Here is a 15,901-nt window from a genome sequence, read left to right as displayed (position 1 = left end):
CCACACAATAAATAACAAGCAAATCATTCTATTCCACTCAGATTCAAGTTGTAAAACATGTAGGACTATGCTTTTGGGATGTTTCAAGGGTGAGACACTGTGTGTAATGAAACCTGTACTTCCTGTTCCTATATAGTGGGCCTCCATGTGGACGCTGGCACTACAGTAACTGAGATGTAATAGAGGCAATCTCACTTTCAGGAAAGCAGATACAAGTCGTAAGAATGTGTATTTTTCCTGAGATATTCAAAGCTTTTTAAGTTTAATTGAGAACATTTATTAGTGTGTTGTGGGGGGTAGGGTGGGGTGGGGAGTGTAGCAAGGAGGTTGAGCCCTAGTGCATGCATGAAGGCCAGAGGAATGGAATTGGTTCTCTCCTTCCACCTTTACATGGGTTCCAGGATCAAACTCAGACCATGAGGCTTGTGTGGCAAGGGTTTTATCACTGGGCCATCTCACCGACTCTCAAAGGCTTTCTCTCCAATTACCATTTAAAGACGAGAAAGCAGACCACAGATATTTATATTCTTTCTTAACTGATGTTACTGAAAACAGAATCAAGAAAGACTGAGCTTGATGCCGTGGTATACTTCTAACTCCAGTTCGGAGGCTGCAGCAGAAACATCAAGATTTTGAGGACAGCTGGGCAGTAAGCCTAGGGGGTAGGAGGAGGCATGCACGTCATCTCTTTGGGTTGACAGAGATATATCAGCTAAAGAACACCAGCCCCAGTATGGTGGCGCATGCCTGTAGTGCCAGAACTTGAGGAGGCAGGCGGACCTCTGTGAGTTCCAGGACAGCCAAGGCTATACAGAGAGACCTTGTCTCGGAAAAAACAAACAAACACCAAGCCAAACCAAAAAAGCCATCAGCCTGTGATTTTAATTTTAGTCTCCCTGGCTTTTTCTAATGTATCAATTACCGAATACAGCCTTCATATCTATTTGGCAACATAGTCTTTTATTTTATTATTTTTTAGATTTTATTTTAGTTATATAAACAGATGAAGTGAGGCAAGACAATACAATGCAGTACATAGTATATGACTAAATCAAGGTAGTTAACATTTTTATCTCCTTAAACATCTGTTAGTACATTTTTCTATGTAATATGTCAATATCTGATGATAATATTATCATCTACATTCTAAAATTTAGTATTCTTTTAAAATCTTTTCATTACCTGAATCTTTGTCTTGTTGTTTGCTTTCACTGGTTAAAGGTTTATCATGTAATTTCAAATATATTTCAATTGCTGATCTAGCAGCTTTGAAATAAAAAGTATGTCTTCTGAGAGTATCTTCTAATCTCAAGAGATCAACATAAGCACGGAGGGTCATTTTTCTCATGCAGTATGTATGGAAGTCAAATTGATCATCTGTTATCTCAAAAAAATGCTTAAAGACAAAACCACAAGATTATCCTTTATATTTATGTCAATAACCTTTACCTTTTAAAAGAAAAGTATAAAAAGCTCCCAAACAATACAGTCACAGTTCCATTTGGTTGCTCTTTCCCATGTTAACAATACAAAAGGCATCAAGTTCTCCGCATTCAACTTAAAGTGTCATTTCTGCAGCTCCAACACTCTGAACACGCCTGATCTCAACAGGCTCGTCTACAGTCTGCCCTATTTCCTCACCTCATACTTTGTGATGATACTCTACGCCAATAAGCAAAGTGTCAGGTCATCTTTTAAACCCGGAAGCTAGCACATGCTGATGTAGTTTTCTTTTCCTCTGTACTCCAATAAAAACCAACAAGGCAGAGCTAAACACACTTCTGAAACTGACTACATGAAGGTTCACACTAAATGTCTACAAACTGACTTGTCTCCTCCTCCCTGAGCTCTTGTGAGGGCAAGACTCCCATCTTTAAGCCCCCTTCCTAGCAGAGTCCAGCACACAGCGCAGTTCATACCAGCTGGAGGAAGGGCTTATCAGGCATATGAGTAAGTCTTCCATTTCTTAGTGCCTTAATCACTTAATCTAAGGTAGCAATAAACCTGTGTAGCCAGCTGCTTCTTCTTCTTCTTTTCCCTCCAAGACAGGGTTTATCTGTGTAGCCCTGGCTGTTGTAGACCAGGCTGGCCTTGAACTCACAGCGATCCACCTGCCTCTGGCTGCTGGGATTAGAGGCATGCACCACCATGCCTGGCTGAAGCCAGCTTCTTAAGGTGGCAGATCAATCAACACATTTTAAGGTTTATTCCTATCAATAAAGTGCTATTACAAAGACAGCATATCATATGACTTTTCCTAGTGAAGAAGTCCACTGATACACCCATGTTCCCTGAGTTCTTAAGTGTTCAGTCCATTTGAAAACAAGAGTAACTTCCCCTAACAAGCAGGCTCAGCACTTACATCTCCAGAGGACTCACAACCAACTGCAGCCCTCTAAAGGGGAAGTAATAGTTCCTTTCACAAAAAGAAGGAAACTCATCTCCAATCCACACAACGTAATGTTATAATTTAATTTTCTCCCTACATATATTTATACCTCTGCTTCCCTACTCCACTTTGGTGTCTCCAGACTACTATAGAAAAATGAGGTATTCCACATTCCCTCAGGGCGAGGAGGGCTTGCTGAGGGCTCTGGTAACTCACTGTGCAGAGGACACATTAGCAACTGTTCCTAGCCACTTGATATTTTAGTCATTTTCTGTAATTAGAAACATGAGATATATATCACACTGAATATCTAATATCTAAAAAGAATAACACAGAGGACAAGAAATGGGAAAAATGAACATTTCATATTAGTTCACTTATTAGAAAATCATGTTTTAAGGATATATTTGAAAATTGAATTTTCCCAAAGAGATAAATTAGTAAGTAGTGACATCAATTTATTTTTTAAAATTCAAAGGCTAAAATATTCCATAAAGTTGTTAGTGCTTTTCTTTAATGTAAACCAGGCTTACAATAGAGTAATACATAAAAATCCACCACAGCTGCTAAGGGAAAGAGCAGCACTAGGTCATGAAACACACGGGAAGATGAAACCACCTACGGGACTACAAGACATGATTTAAGTTGAGAAGCACATAAGGTGGGGATGACAAGCTTCAAAAGACATCCCTAGAAATACCAGTAGACATGGATTTTAAGTGGACTGCAGAAGCCATCTGGAACCACACACACTTAATCCACCTTTATCAGTAACAGCCCACAGCTGCCTCTCTCCAGTTGATGTCTTCCATAAACTGGGTGACCAACTTAGCCCAGTTTACCACAAGCCTTCCCAGTTTCTCCAGTTGGACCACAGGCAAACCTGGGTGCTTACTTACTCCACAGAGCTCTTGATGGTTAAAAAAAAAAAAAAGGCTAGATGAAGTCAGAAAAAGTACTATACTACAGTTATGGCTTATTAATATTTTGCTTTATTATGAACAAGGGCATTGCAGAATATACTACATAAGCAACTAAATTAATAATCTTAACTCCTTCCTCCCCCTGCCTAGCAGCCACTGTTGACAGATGGTCAAAATTAGGCTTGGCTATGAATTTTGAAGCTAACACTGACTACATAGCAAGACCCTCTCTCAATAAAACAAAAACCGAAAGAAAAAAAAAGGGGGGTTTGATTAAGATTGGTTGGCAAAGCATTGAGCAAAGCTACGAGAGCTTTAGAATATGACTTTCTTCAGGGGCTGTTGTGTGAGGCCCTCTCTTCTAGCCATTCTCCTGTCTGTTCTATCTCTGAACTCTTGGCTGAGAAAACTAAGAACTTATCACATGGAGAAACAACAAAATGTCTGCTCTTAAAAACAGTAAGGGGGACGAGGGGCAGGACTGGGAGGAGTGAGAGAAGGAAAACTGTAGTCAGGATGTAGTATGAAAGAGTAAGTAAGTAAGTAAGTAAGTAAATAGACAAAGGAGGAAAACCATTTTTCCTCTGCAAATGATCTATGATTATAAAGCACATGAAAACTTAAAAGGATCCAACAGTTTTTTTGTTGTTGCTTGGGGTTTTTTTTTGGGGGGGGGGGGAGGGTTTTGAGACAGACCCTCTCTGTAGCCTTGGCTGTTCTGGAATTCTCTTTGTAGACCAGGATCCCATTTTCTTAGAATGTATTAATTTTATTAGAAATCAGTCATTAGGTAAATAATGTACCATTTCATACTAAATACATTTTACATATGTGTAAATGAGTTAATGAGTTAAGCTTATTTATTTTTAGTATAAATATAATCATTACAAGTGGCATGAAAAGTGACTCTCTTCTTGTTATGTTTCAGATCCTTCATAAAATGTCAATAGCAAACTCTGAATATAGTTAGTTTGTTGTTTTGTTTTGTTTTGAGACATGTAGCCCTGGCTGTCTTGGACTCGCTTTGTAGACCAGACTGGCCTTGAACTCACAGTGATCTGCCTGCCTCTGCCTCCCAAGTGCTGGGATTAAAGGTATGCACCACCACACACAGCTCTATAGTTACATTTTAAAAAATAATTATGACAGGCTGGAGAGATGGCTTAGTGGTTAAGAGTACTGTCTGCTTTTCCAGAGGTCGCAGCAACCACACAGTGGCTCATAGCTATCTATAATGAGTTCTGGTGCCCTCTTCTGGTCTGCAGGCATACATGTATATGTAATAAATTAATAAATCTTATATAAAAAAAGACTTTGCCATTAAAAAAAAAAGCCATATGACCAGAGGGTGTTGATTTCTATATTTAAATCTCTGGTAATTAATGTAAGTAGCCCTTTCCTTCAAAAATATTTTCTTTCAATTAAATAATTTTTAGTACCAGAAGTAATTTACCTGACATTAAGAATTTTATTCACTTATTCACCCAAAGTCACTATAAACTTAATGATACAAAGTAACAGAAGATGTATTTATCATAGTCTGGTAATCTAGGAAATACTGAAAACCATAAAGCAATATAGGCAATAATATTAAGAAGAATGGGACTTAAGTCTGACAAGTTCCAACTATAATGACCCTATGAATATTCAAATTAAACTTTCACAGAAAAATAAGTAGGTTCCTAGCTGCATCCTTACTGAAGTTACAAATCTGTAAAATGCTAGGAAGAGTTTACGTCTCACTGACAGTAAGGTCTTTCCTTAACAATCAGGAGGCGTTTGAAGTGACAGGCTAGGGAGCACCAACACGAGCTGTTGACAGTATTTCTCACTGCTAGCTTTTATTCTTTTTTATTTTTGTGTATGTTTGTGTGACAGCATGTTTGTACCATAGCACACATGAGGAGGTCAGAAGGCAGATGTGGAGGTTTCTCACCTTCCACCTCATTTTGGCTTTTTGTTTTGTTTTGTTTTTCGAGACAGGGTTTCTCTGTGTAGCCTTGCCTGTCCTGGACTCGCTTTGTAGACCAGGCTGGCCTGGAACTCACAACGATCCACCTGCCTCTGCCTCCCGAGTACTGGGGTTAAAGGCGTGCGCCACCACGCCCGGCTCCTACTTCATTTTGTTTTGCTGGTTCTTTTCCATTTATTTATTTTATGTGTATGTGTGCTTTGCCTGCATGTATGTCTGTGCATGTGTGGTATCCATGAAGGTCAGAAGATAGTATCAGATACCCTGGAATTAGAGTTAGGGATGATTATAAACCACCATGTGGACATGGGGAATCAAATCCAGGTCCTGTGCAAGAGCAAGTGCTCTTAACTACTGTGCCATCTCTCCAGCCCCTCCAACCTTGTTTTATAAGGATCTCTCTTGCTGTCTGAGTACTCTGGGATAGCTGGCCCCACATTCCACGGGATTTTCCTGTCTCTGCTTCATCTCCACCTCCCAACTCACTCTAGGAGTCTTGGGATTATAGATACACACCACCATGTCCTAACACCATGAGCATCAGGAAATCCCAGAGATCCGAAATCAGGTCCCTAGGCTTGTACAACAAGCACATTTATATACCATCCCATCTTGTGTCCCTTTTTTGTTGTGACAAAGTCTCACGATGTCACCTTGGTTGATCTTGAATACCACTTTGCAACTCAGACTATCTTAAAAGTTATGATCCTCCTGAGTTCTGGCCTGCAATGCCAGTCCTAACTCTGTCCTACAATTTCACCACAGAAATAGGAGCCCGACTTAAACTACGATGTTTGGACATTTAACATATAATCCAAGAGGCTTAGAATTCTCAAAGAGAAAATGAGAAATCTTTCCTCTAGAAATACAAGTCTAAAGGATAGGAGAAACAAAAACAAAACAAAGCAAACGTTGATTTCTATAAAGGTTCTGGTATAATCCTAGTTCTGGTTCCCATCAAAGCCCCGCCCTAAGACAGGGACTTCCTCTGGGTAACCTTAGGAGTTTCATGTGGGAAGAAGGCCAAAGTGACTGCCATGGTGCAGACATCAGGCTCACCTGACTACGACGCTTGTGGTTTTATACTGTCAGCAGGGGAAGAGTGGTGCCGAGTGCCCCACAACTGAGGGCTTCTGAGGACTGCCTCAGGGGTGCATTTGCGGCTCCTTTCCTCCTGTGGTCCATGTAGAAGGAGAGTGCTTCAGAGATGACAAAGAACAGGAAAACAAAAATTCACACAAAGGAAAAGAAAAGTGTCCTCACTGAGGCATATCACACACATAATTCTCAATGTAAGTAATAAAATAAGCCTGCAACTGGCCATTTGATGTACAGGGTACCAAATGTGAGAATAAACATCCTGGGAAGACGAACTGGAGAGAGGCTGACTGTGGACCAGATCCTGACGTTTAAGGGGGAAAGAGGTTGCCACCAGCTGTGCGTCCTTCTAGGCTGCTGATGAAAATTAAGTAATGGCCGGATCAGGGAAGAGAAATTGTGAATGTATGTCAATTACAGCACAAAATGCTTTTACTAAATTGCTTTCCCTTTCTCTTCAGAAAATAAATAAACATGCCAAACATACCAAAAAGGTCATCATTTACTTCACATTATTCACAATACTAAATATAAAGAACTGTTTCCAAAGTCAATCAGAAGAGGTAGATGATCCAGTGTAGACGTGCACCTGCTTTCCTTGTCACTTACAGATGAAACCAAATTCCACACCCTAACAACTCACCCTTTCTACTTCGTGGCATTTTTTCAAGGCATCCCCATATCTCCCCAGGCGCTGATAGGCCAAAATGCACTCTGTCTCAAACCACATACACTGCATTTCATTTAGATTTTCCATGGCAGATGTTCCTTCCTGAAATGGAAACGTGCATAAATATAAAGCAGCAAGCAATAAAACAGATTCCCCAAATCAGATTTTTTTTAAAAGTACATTTAAAGTATTGGGTTCAAATCATGATAGGAAGTCACCTTTTCTTGTCCAACTATGCCCACAACTATTACAATGATAATAACCAGTAGTCAGCAAATAAGTTAAGGTTTACGATATTTTAACTATCTTATTAATTAACTAATTAATTAATTAATAAATTTTGGTTTTTCAAGACAGGGTTTCTCTGTGTAGCCTTGGCTGCCCCCACTGAGCCATCCTTGCATCCCTCCTTAGTGGTTTTATTGTTTTATTTTTGGTTTTTTGAAACAGGGTTTCTCTGTGTAGCCCTGGCTGTTTTGGACTCACTTGTAGAACAGACTGGCCTTGAACTCACAGAGACCTGCCTGCTTCTGCCTCCCAGAGTGCTGGGATTAAAGGTGTGTGCCACCACGTGGCCCCCAGTGGTTGTAAACTATCAAGTTGTACTTACTCAGCTCTACTGGAATGCTCACCACTCTGTCAAGAACAGACTCCACATTACCATAGGTACTTCTAAGCATCAAAGCTCTTATTTCAACGATTTAAAACAATAATAATTACCTATCTTTTTTTCACCATCTTTTTCTCTCTGTTACTTAACATTTCCTTGCTGACTCAAGGTCACTACGGCAAAGGTCCAACACTGTTATCACATCTCTCAGTAACTTTTCCAGTTTTCCATGCTCCCTCCTGTGGGCTAGGCAATGTACTGTCATCTTCCTTGTTCAGGCATCTGAGCTTAACAGTACCTGCTATTTCATAACAGGTCTTTTTTACTTCACTCTTACTCCTGCCATGTGCTATTAAATCAAGCAGCACTGAACATAGTGGTGTATGCCTATCATCCCAGAACCTGGAGACTGAGGCAGGAGGATTTTGAGTTCCAAACCAGCCTGAAGTATATAGCTAGACTTTGTCTCAAGAACAATGGGGTGAGGGATGGCGGGGAGGGGGATAAGAAAGAAAAAGATCTCTGGATCTGTTACAAATATTGGTCAGTTTAGGCTTATGAATGTAAGATATAAAGTACTTGGCATCAATGTAGGATGCTGTGTTTTTATCATCAGTTGGAACATATTGATTTTAAACCTATTTGTGAGATTTCAAGAAATATGGCAATGGTATATCTATAAAAAACGTTTTCAGTCTTTGGTCTTTTTTCAGCCCACTTTCTGTTATCAGTTCAATTCTTGGAAATTTATTAGACATCTACAAATTCCCTATGCTTAGGGGATAAAGGCAAGAAAATGTCAAGTGTAAGACTAGCATGAGCTTATACAGCAAGAGCCTCTCAAAAAAAACCAAAAAAAGTCTAAAACTTGATTATCTCCAGATTTAAAAAGAAATGAGATTGGGCTAGAGAAATGGCTCAGAGGTTAAGAACACTTGGCTGCTCTTCCAGAGGTTCCGAGTTCAATTCCCAGCAATCACATGGAGGCTCACAACCATCTCTAATGAGATCTGGTGCCCTCTTCTGGCATGCAGGCACACAGGCAGGCGAATACTGTATAAATAATAAATAAATCTTTAAAATTTTTACCTTATCTCTCCTGTATAGCTATGTGTATTTTCCATTTTCTGATGACAAAAAAGTTACTTTATTTCAAATAAAGATTACCATAAAGAACTACCAAGCAAGCATTTACAATTCTCTTCAATTCTGAGCTATAAACAATCTGTAACTGTGAGCTCTTCATTCATTCATTTATTGGTAGATCTGTTTCTCATTCTGCTATACCCCTGAGGATACATGGTAGTCATCTGTCTAAATCGTTGGACTGAAATTTTAACTTTAAATTTTATAACTCATGTTTAACTATACTTCTAATCCCTACCTTCATCTTCCAGACAGTATTTTTCCATAAAAACAATGATTTTTAAAATTAATTTTGTTTCATATGCATTGATGTTTTGCTTGCATGGATGTCTGTGTGAAGGTATTGGGATTCTCTGGAACTGGAGTTACAAACCGTTATGAGATGCCATGTGGGTGCTGGGAATTGAACCAGGGTCCTTTGGAAGAGCAGCCAATGCTCTTAACCACTGAGCCATCTCTCCAGCCCCAAACCTAGTGACTTTTATGCTTGTTTGTCTTAGAGTCTTCTTATCTTAACATCTTTGATGTAGTACAACGGCGATGAACCACAGTACTACCCACAGTGTGACCAAGGATGGTCTTGAGTATCCTCTTCCAAGTTTCAATTACTTTTCTATAAAACATAAGACACCTGAGTATGTGCTATGTGAACATAAACAATATTACTATGTTTCTCCCAATACCCATCACTTTTTCTAACCCTCTCTCAGTATTCCAGCTATTTGGAGCCAGTGCTCTGCATTGGGAGTCTTTGATGCTAAGCCCATGTCTTTTGTGTTAAATTGGAGTCAGAAGTATGTAACCATAGCAGAAACTACTGTAAGTAGTGTTGCTGAAGCTGAGATGGCGTAGGCGCAATAGCCTACACAATGTGGTACCAGCAGTATTGGCACCAGGCTAGCCTTAAACTCAGAGATGGGCCTGCTTCTGCCTCCGCATGCTGGGATTAAAGGTGTATACCACCAGTCAGCACAAACCGCATTTAGGATAAAAGCACTCGTAGCTTGCTCTTCAGGAGGACCATAGCTCAGCTACCAGCACCCATGCTGAGCAGCTCACAACCACCTCTAACTCTAGCTCCAGGTGATCTGTCAATCCTCTTCTGAACACGCACGCACGCACGCACACTCATGCCTGCACACACGCACGCACACATCCTAATGGGATTTTTAAAAAAAGGAACTTATGAATTTAATGGCAAACTTAACCAATCACAGAACTTCAATTTCCCTACTACAGACAGTCACATACTCTTGTGCTATTCCCTACCCTTGTGAACCTGGAGCACACTTCCTCTGCTTCTTTTATCATGTTTGCTCGAAGCATGTATTTGGCACACTTGGAGTTGATGAATCGATCGGCTGTGTCCAAAGACTGTGCTTCATCCATCCACTGTACAGCCTCTGTGAGACTGCCCATGTGCTGCAGGAGACGGGGCATTAGGGAAAGCCGTGTGAGAGCAAGAGAAAATGGGTGTCATGGAAATGGGGAAAACATATAACAATGGGTTAGAAATTTGACATAATTTTGTCAGTTTACCTAGAAAAACTAGATAATTATAATTCCACTTACTAAGAACTGAACCAAATGACTAACATCGATTATACAATAAGAATTCCTTAGAATTATTAGAATATAAAAAAATTATCAGAGAATCCTAGGAATTACTGCTATTTCAAGCCTTTTAAAAAATGATTCAATTCCAACTATTCAAAAATCAAGATTAAGATGTACCTTGTAAATTTTTGCTTTCATGTAGAATAATTCTATTAGAGTTGGAGTACTAGCAATCACAGCATTAATATATTCCAAAGCTAGTAAATACTGTCCAAGTTTATCAAAGTGCTGAGCCAGGAAATACTGGACCCAGAGTAGAGTTGTTGGGGGTTCCTTTTCCCCATTCTCTGCAACCAAACAGATAATAAGTTGTTATAGAATAAACACTAAGTAAAGCAAACCTACATGTTTTAATCAATTGTTACTATTTTTATATTGACTTATTATGTATAGTGTTGCACCTGTATATGCTAGAAGAGGGCACCAGATCTCATTAGAGATGGTTGTGAGCCGCCATGTGACTGATGGGAATTGAACTCAGGACCTTTGGAAGAATAGCCGGTGCTCTTAAGCTCTGAACCATCTATCCAGCGCCCCATTGTTATTATTAAGAGCAAAAGGTCAGCAAAAACGGTCAATCTCAACAGAAAAAGGCATGGCTCTATGGCATCAAGTTCAAAAGGTAACCGCCATGCAGAGAAATAAAATCATAGTTTAACAGACTTCTAATTCCTAATTACCTCCAAAGAAACAAATGGTAGTAGAGAAAGAACAATCTAATTTTATGAGTTCTCATGCTGAAAATACAATGCAGTGAACCAGAAAAATAAAGTAACTCAGAGAAGAGACTGCCTACTTATCATCGCATGACTTCAGCAGAAGCAAGAGCTGCCACGTTACATATTGCCTACCTGTGCAAAATATGTGCTGCTAGCAAACACGACAACAGAAACAGAGGAATGTGTTCCAAGGTCACAAGGGTTAACACAGGAGTGTCTAATTGTCTCCAGTAGCATACCATAAGCTTTAATACAGCTAAAGCACCCTCAAAGTGAAGACTATGACTCAAAAAATATACCCCAACGAGACTGATCTAAGATTAGGGCACAGAGTCCAAAGTCAGCTAACAAAAGCAGCCATATGACATACATTATTTGAACTCTATTCTGCTCCCTATCCTGTACTAAAGACGCATTCAAAATGCAGTACAGAATAGTAGGTATATCTACAGTGAGGCAACAGAAGGACTCCTAGTATATGTAGCCAACAAAACACACGGCAAGACAAGAATGCAAACACACGATAGCATAATTTAGAAAGCTCTGGTGGGCCCAAATACACTATTATATTTGAATGCTTGATCCCCAGTTGAACTATGTGTCATGGTGGTCACGGAGTCTAACCCTCGGGAACCACGAACCCATATTAAATGTTAGGTTTTTGTGTTTGTTATAGAAGTTGCCTTTGCCATGGTGTTTTGTAATGGCAATAGAAAGATAACTAGGAAAAAAATGCAAATAAAGACAAAGAATCAAACATTTACCTTTCACATATGCTAATTAAGGAGACCAAAGTATAAGAAGGAGGGATCTTTAAAATGACTTCAGAACTGGGGTTATCACTTGTCTAGCGTGGATGAGGCCCTGGGCTCAACCAATAACCTGCCCTGCCCAGCTAATAGCTGGGGAGTAAGAATGAAATAAAGGACCCAGGAAACACTCCTCAGTGATTGCCGAAATCTTTAGGTCAGAGGAAGTTTTTTAACAGGGACCTCAGCCTAGTAAGAAACCCAGCATCAGAGGTAACCAGAAGGCCTCAAGCCTCCTGACGTGATACAAGCGCATGGCACCACCTGTGAGGCATTCAAACAGAACCTTGATCCCAGCAGGGGCAGGCAGAGCGCTGGGAGTTTGAGGCCAGCCTGGTCTACAAAGTGAGTCCAGGACAGCCAGGGCTACACAGAGAAACCCTGTGTCGAAAACAAAACCAAAACCAACCAAACAAACAAAAAGACTCCCAGTCAAGATTACAAAAATTTTAAGTTAACTAACACTGTAAATACTCTCTCATTCACTAATTCAAAACTAGTAAGTAGCCATCTATATAGCACACACATAATAAATGTAAAATAGTACTTCTGTGATCAAAATTAGATTGAAATGAGCAATTAAGTTCCAATTTAGTCTAGTTCAAACTTACCATAAGGGCTAAAAAAGCCATTCATTTTAAGAGAAGCTTCATAATTAGTAACAAGTTCTTGGATTATTGAAACCTGTTAAAGAAACATATTTTTTTTAATTTAAAGATGCTTCACTGAAGGTATGTTTATTTGTGGACTAGTTTGATTGGAACAACAATTTACTTTTTACTTTTATAGATATGTGTAGGTCAGTTTATATGTATGTAATTTGTGTACAGGGGCTTGCAAAGGCTGAGAGGGCACCCAGTTCCCTGCAACTAGACTTTCATGTGGTTTTGAGCTGCCTGACAAGTATGCTGGGTCCTTAGAACAGCAAATGTTCTCAATCACTAAATCATCTCTATAGTCCTAAAACAATACATTTCAAAACCATATGTTAACTGTAGAAATCAGAATACTATTTTCTCTTATCTCCCAATCTGAAAAATTTAGAGATCTGACAAAAAATAAAATGCACTGCTGTGTTTATTAATAGTTTTAGGAAGAAAAAAAGCAAAAATATCTCAATAAATTCTCATCTCAAGAAAAAGCCTGAAGTGTTTTTAGCTTGTTTGCTTGACTTTGGTGTCATTCTCCTTCCTCCAACATCAGAACTGAGGAATAAATCCACCCTGGGCCTTCAAAGTGAACCCAGGGTCTTCAAGGCATCTACCAGTGAGCTAGACCCCCCACCCTCGCCACCGCCAAATCCTGACATTCTTGAAGGACAAATTACTCCATTTATATAATTCACGAACAATTAAATTGCCTGTTTCTGTTTTGTTCTGTAAAATTATAAAGCACTATATAAATGTTATAGACTGTCACTCCTTACAAAAAAGTGAAATGACCCAAAGTTTAAAAGATACTTAAAAATGATAGCTCAGTCAGTAAAATGCTTGTCACGCTAGCATGAAGACCTGAGTTCAAAGCCCAACACTCACATAAAAGCTGACCATAGTAGCACAGCTTGCATCTGTAGCCACAGAGCTGATGGGGTGGAGGACAGGAGGATACCTGAAACTCATTGACTTAGCAGCCTAGCCAAATCAATGAGCTGCAGGTTCAGCCAAAGTCTCTATCTCAAGAAATAAGATGGAGAGTAACTGAGGAAAACACCTGGTACCAACTTCTGACCTCCAACATATGCCCACACATGCTCACGCACCTGTATGCACAGGTGCACAAACTCACAGGAACATGTATACAAACAAAAAAAAATATTTTAAATGACTATATTTTGTTTACTATTGTTAACCCTGGTAAGAACAGAAAGTAGAATCTGTGCTTAAATTCAATTAGAGGTCTTTTCTACTTTCTTTATCTAAATACTGCTGTAACAAGGTCTAAAACAGGTTACTATTTTATGAAAATTGAAACTTTAAAATATTTTGATTTTCAAAATATCATTCAGGCTTAGCAATTTAGTGTTCAAAGTGTTTTATGTGGCAATTATTTTTGTTTCCCATTAACTTACACTGCTATCTACTGACAGTGTGTAAACACTGCAGCATAGATATGTGTGTGTGTGTCTACATACAACATATACATACATATATATATATACATACATACATATATAATTTTCATATTGTTTTTTCCTTGTGTGTATGTCTGCATACTGGTACTCCCTTTCCCAGCCAGGAACACCACGGCATGTAAAGGCATCAGGAAAGCCTGCAAGAGTCTTCTCTTCCTCCATCACCAGGTTCACCATTAACCTGCTGAGGCATCTTGCCAGCCCTCAAACACACACTTTACATAGGGTTTACTATACAGTTCTTGAGTAAAGCATACTTTCTGGACCAATTTTAAATAATCAAAATAGAACAAACTAGCTGAATGTGGTAGAATAGGGCTTTAATCTCAGCACTCAGGAGGCAAAGGCAGAAGGATCTCTGAGTTCAAGATCAACCCGGTCTACAAAGTGAGTTCCAGGACAGCCAGGGCTACATACAGAGATCAAACTGTATCCAGAAAAAAGTAAGTGCAACAAACTAAATAAAAAAAATAAGTACAACAAAACACACACGGAAGTTACCCATAATCCTTCAAAAAAGGAGTACAAGCACTGCTGAATAAAACAGACCTTGGTTTCAGAAGTTTAAAACCAGCTTTAAAAAAAAGAAATCAAGATCTCTGTGAATTCAGGGCCAGCCTGATCTACAAAGCGAGTCTAGGATAGCCAAGCCTACACAGAGAAACTCTGTCTCAAAAAATAAATACCAAATCCTTCCTTCTCTAAAGTTGCTTACCATTGATTTTTTTTTCCTCACAGTGATGGAAACTAATACAGTGTCTCAAAAATTTCACAAACTGTCCAAATTCAACCATCTTCTGTTTTAAGAATTTTCTCCTAGCAGTTACATTTGATTAGGACTAAAGAAGCTCTATTGAATTCTAATTATTAATTTAAAAGAAGCTGAACCAAAGCTTGATTAAAGTCCAGCCTGGGAAAATACTGTATCCTAAAGTGTGGCCTTTGACCTGTGGTCTCTGTGATTCAGCTCAAGCAGCGGTGAGAGTGAGAATTCCCAACAAGCTGCGATTCCACTATACAGACCCTGCCCACAAGCAGAACACGAGATGACTATCAGTAACTCACCAACTGATGTGGGTTTAAATGGTTTCAACAGGACCTTCAAGGCTTCATGAGCCAATCAGATATTCTAATCATTAATCTTATTTCCAACATTTTATTATTCACAAGTATTACTTGTAAAAATATGGGCCAAACCTAAGTAAACTAAGAGGTTTTATGAAAACCTTAAAATCCAACAGTGCCTTTAAAAAATTCAGACTAACTGGGTGTGGTGGTGCATGCCTTTAATCCCAGACTCCCAGGAGCCAGAGGCAGGCAGATCTCTGAGTTTGAGGCCAGCCTGGTCTACAGAGTGACTTCCAGGACAGCCAAAAGCTGAACAAAGAAATCCTGGCTAAAAACAAAACAAACAAAAAACCAAACTAAACTAAACAAATAAAATTCTGACTATTAAAAACAAAAACAAAAAACCACCACAAGATTTCAGACCTTAGTAAGTATGAAATGATGCTTAGGAATAAAAGCAAAACTTCTTTCCTTTTTTAGTAGGGAGAGGACTCACTGTGTTAACAAGTTAAGTCTCAGATCCTGAGTGAAGTGATCCTCCTGCCTGTTCTCCCAAGCAGAGAGAACTGCAAGTGGGCACTACAACACCTGACTCTCCCACCGTTCTAATTAGCCACTTATCTCTGCAAGCAAGACGTTAGTGCAGAAGTAGTTTCTTTACCGTACTAACTTGTAAAGCTATGCAGATGTACACAAGGGGACGAGGGGAGGTGTGTGTGTGTGTGTGTGTGTGTGTGTGTGTGTGTGTG

General features: G+C 39.3%; 1 protein-coding gene and 1 long non-coding RNA gene across 5 annotated transcripts in view; one reads left to right on the top strand and one right to left on the bottom strand.

Annotated features, from left to right (window-relative positions):
• The window catches only part of NAA16 (N-alpha-acetyltransferase 16, NatA auxiliary subunit), a 50,376-nt gene that overhangs the window by 8,363 nt on the left and 26,112 nt on the right, over positions 1-15,901 (bottom strand). For 3 of the 4 annotated variants that reach the window (XM_084767937.1, XM_084767936.1, XM_084767938.1), the window contains 5 exons: positions 12,565-12,637; positions 10,543-10,712; positions 10,078-10,230; positions 7,026-7,154; positions 1,183-1,396 (listed from right to left, as the gene is read on the bottom strand). In XM_084767937.1, the coding sequence (XP_084624063.1) occupies positions 1,183-1,396; positions 7,026-7,154; positions 10,078-10,230; positions 10,543-10,712; positions 12,565-12,637 (739 nt within the window). Of the gene's footprint in view, positions 1-1,182; positions 1,397-6,343; positions 6,484-7,025; positions 7,155-10,077; positions 10,231-10,542; positions 10,713-12,564; positions 12,638-15,901 lie in introns of those variants that run through there. The other variant, XR_014776565.1, reaches the window with a different exon arrangement.
• LOC311589487 overlaps positions 1-15,901 on the top strand; it is a 54,554-nt gene that overhangs the window by 31,213 nt on the left and 7,440 nt on the right. The gene's annotated exons all lie outside the window — the stretch shown is intronic.

Source organism: Acomys minous (assembly GCF_964271855.1).
Source record: "Acomys minous genome assembly, chromosome: 18".
In the NCBI taxonomy this organism is placed as follows: domain Eukaryota; kingdom Metazoa; phylum Chordata; class Mammalia; order Rodentia; family Muridae; genus Acomys; species Acomys minous.
This window is presented reverse-complemented; position numbering and strand designations above follow the sequence as displayed.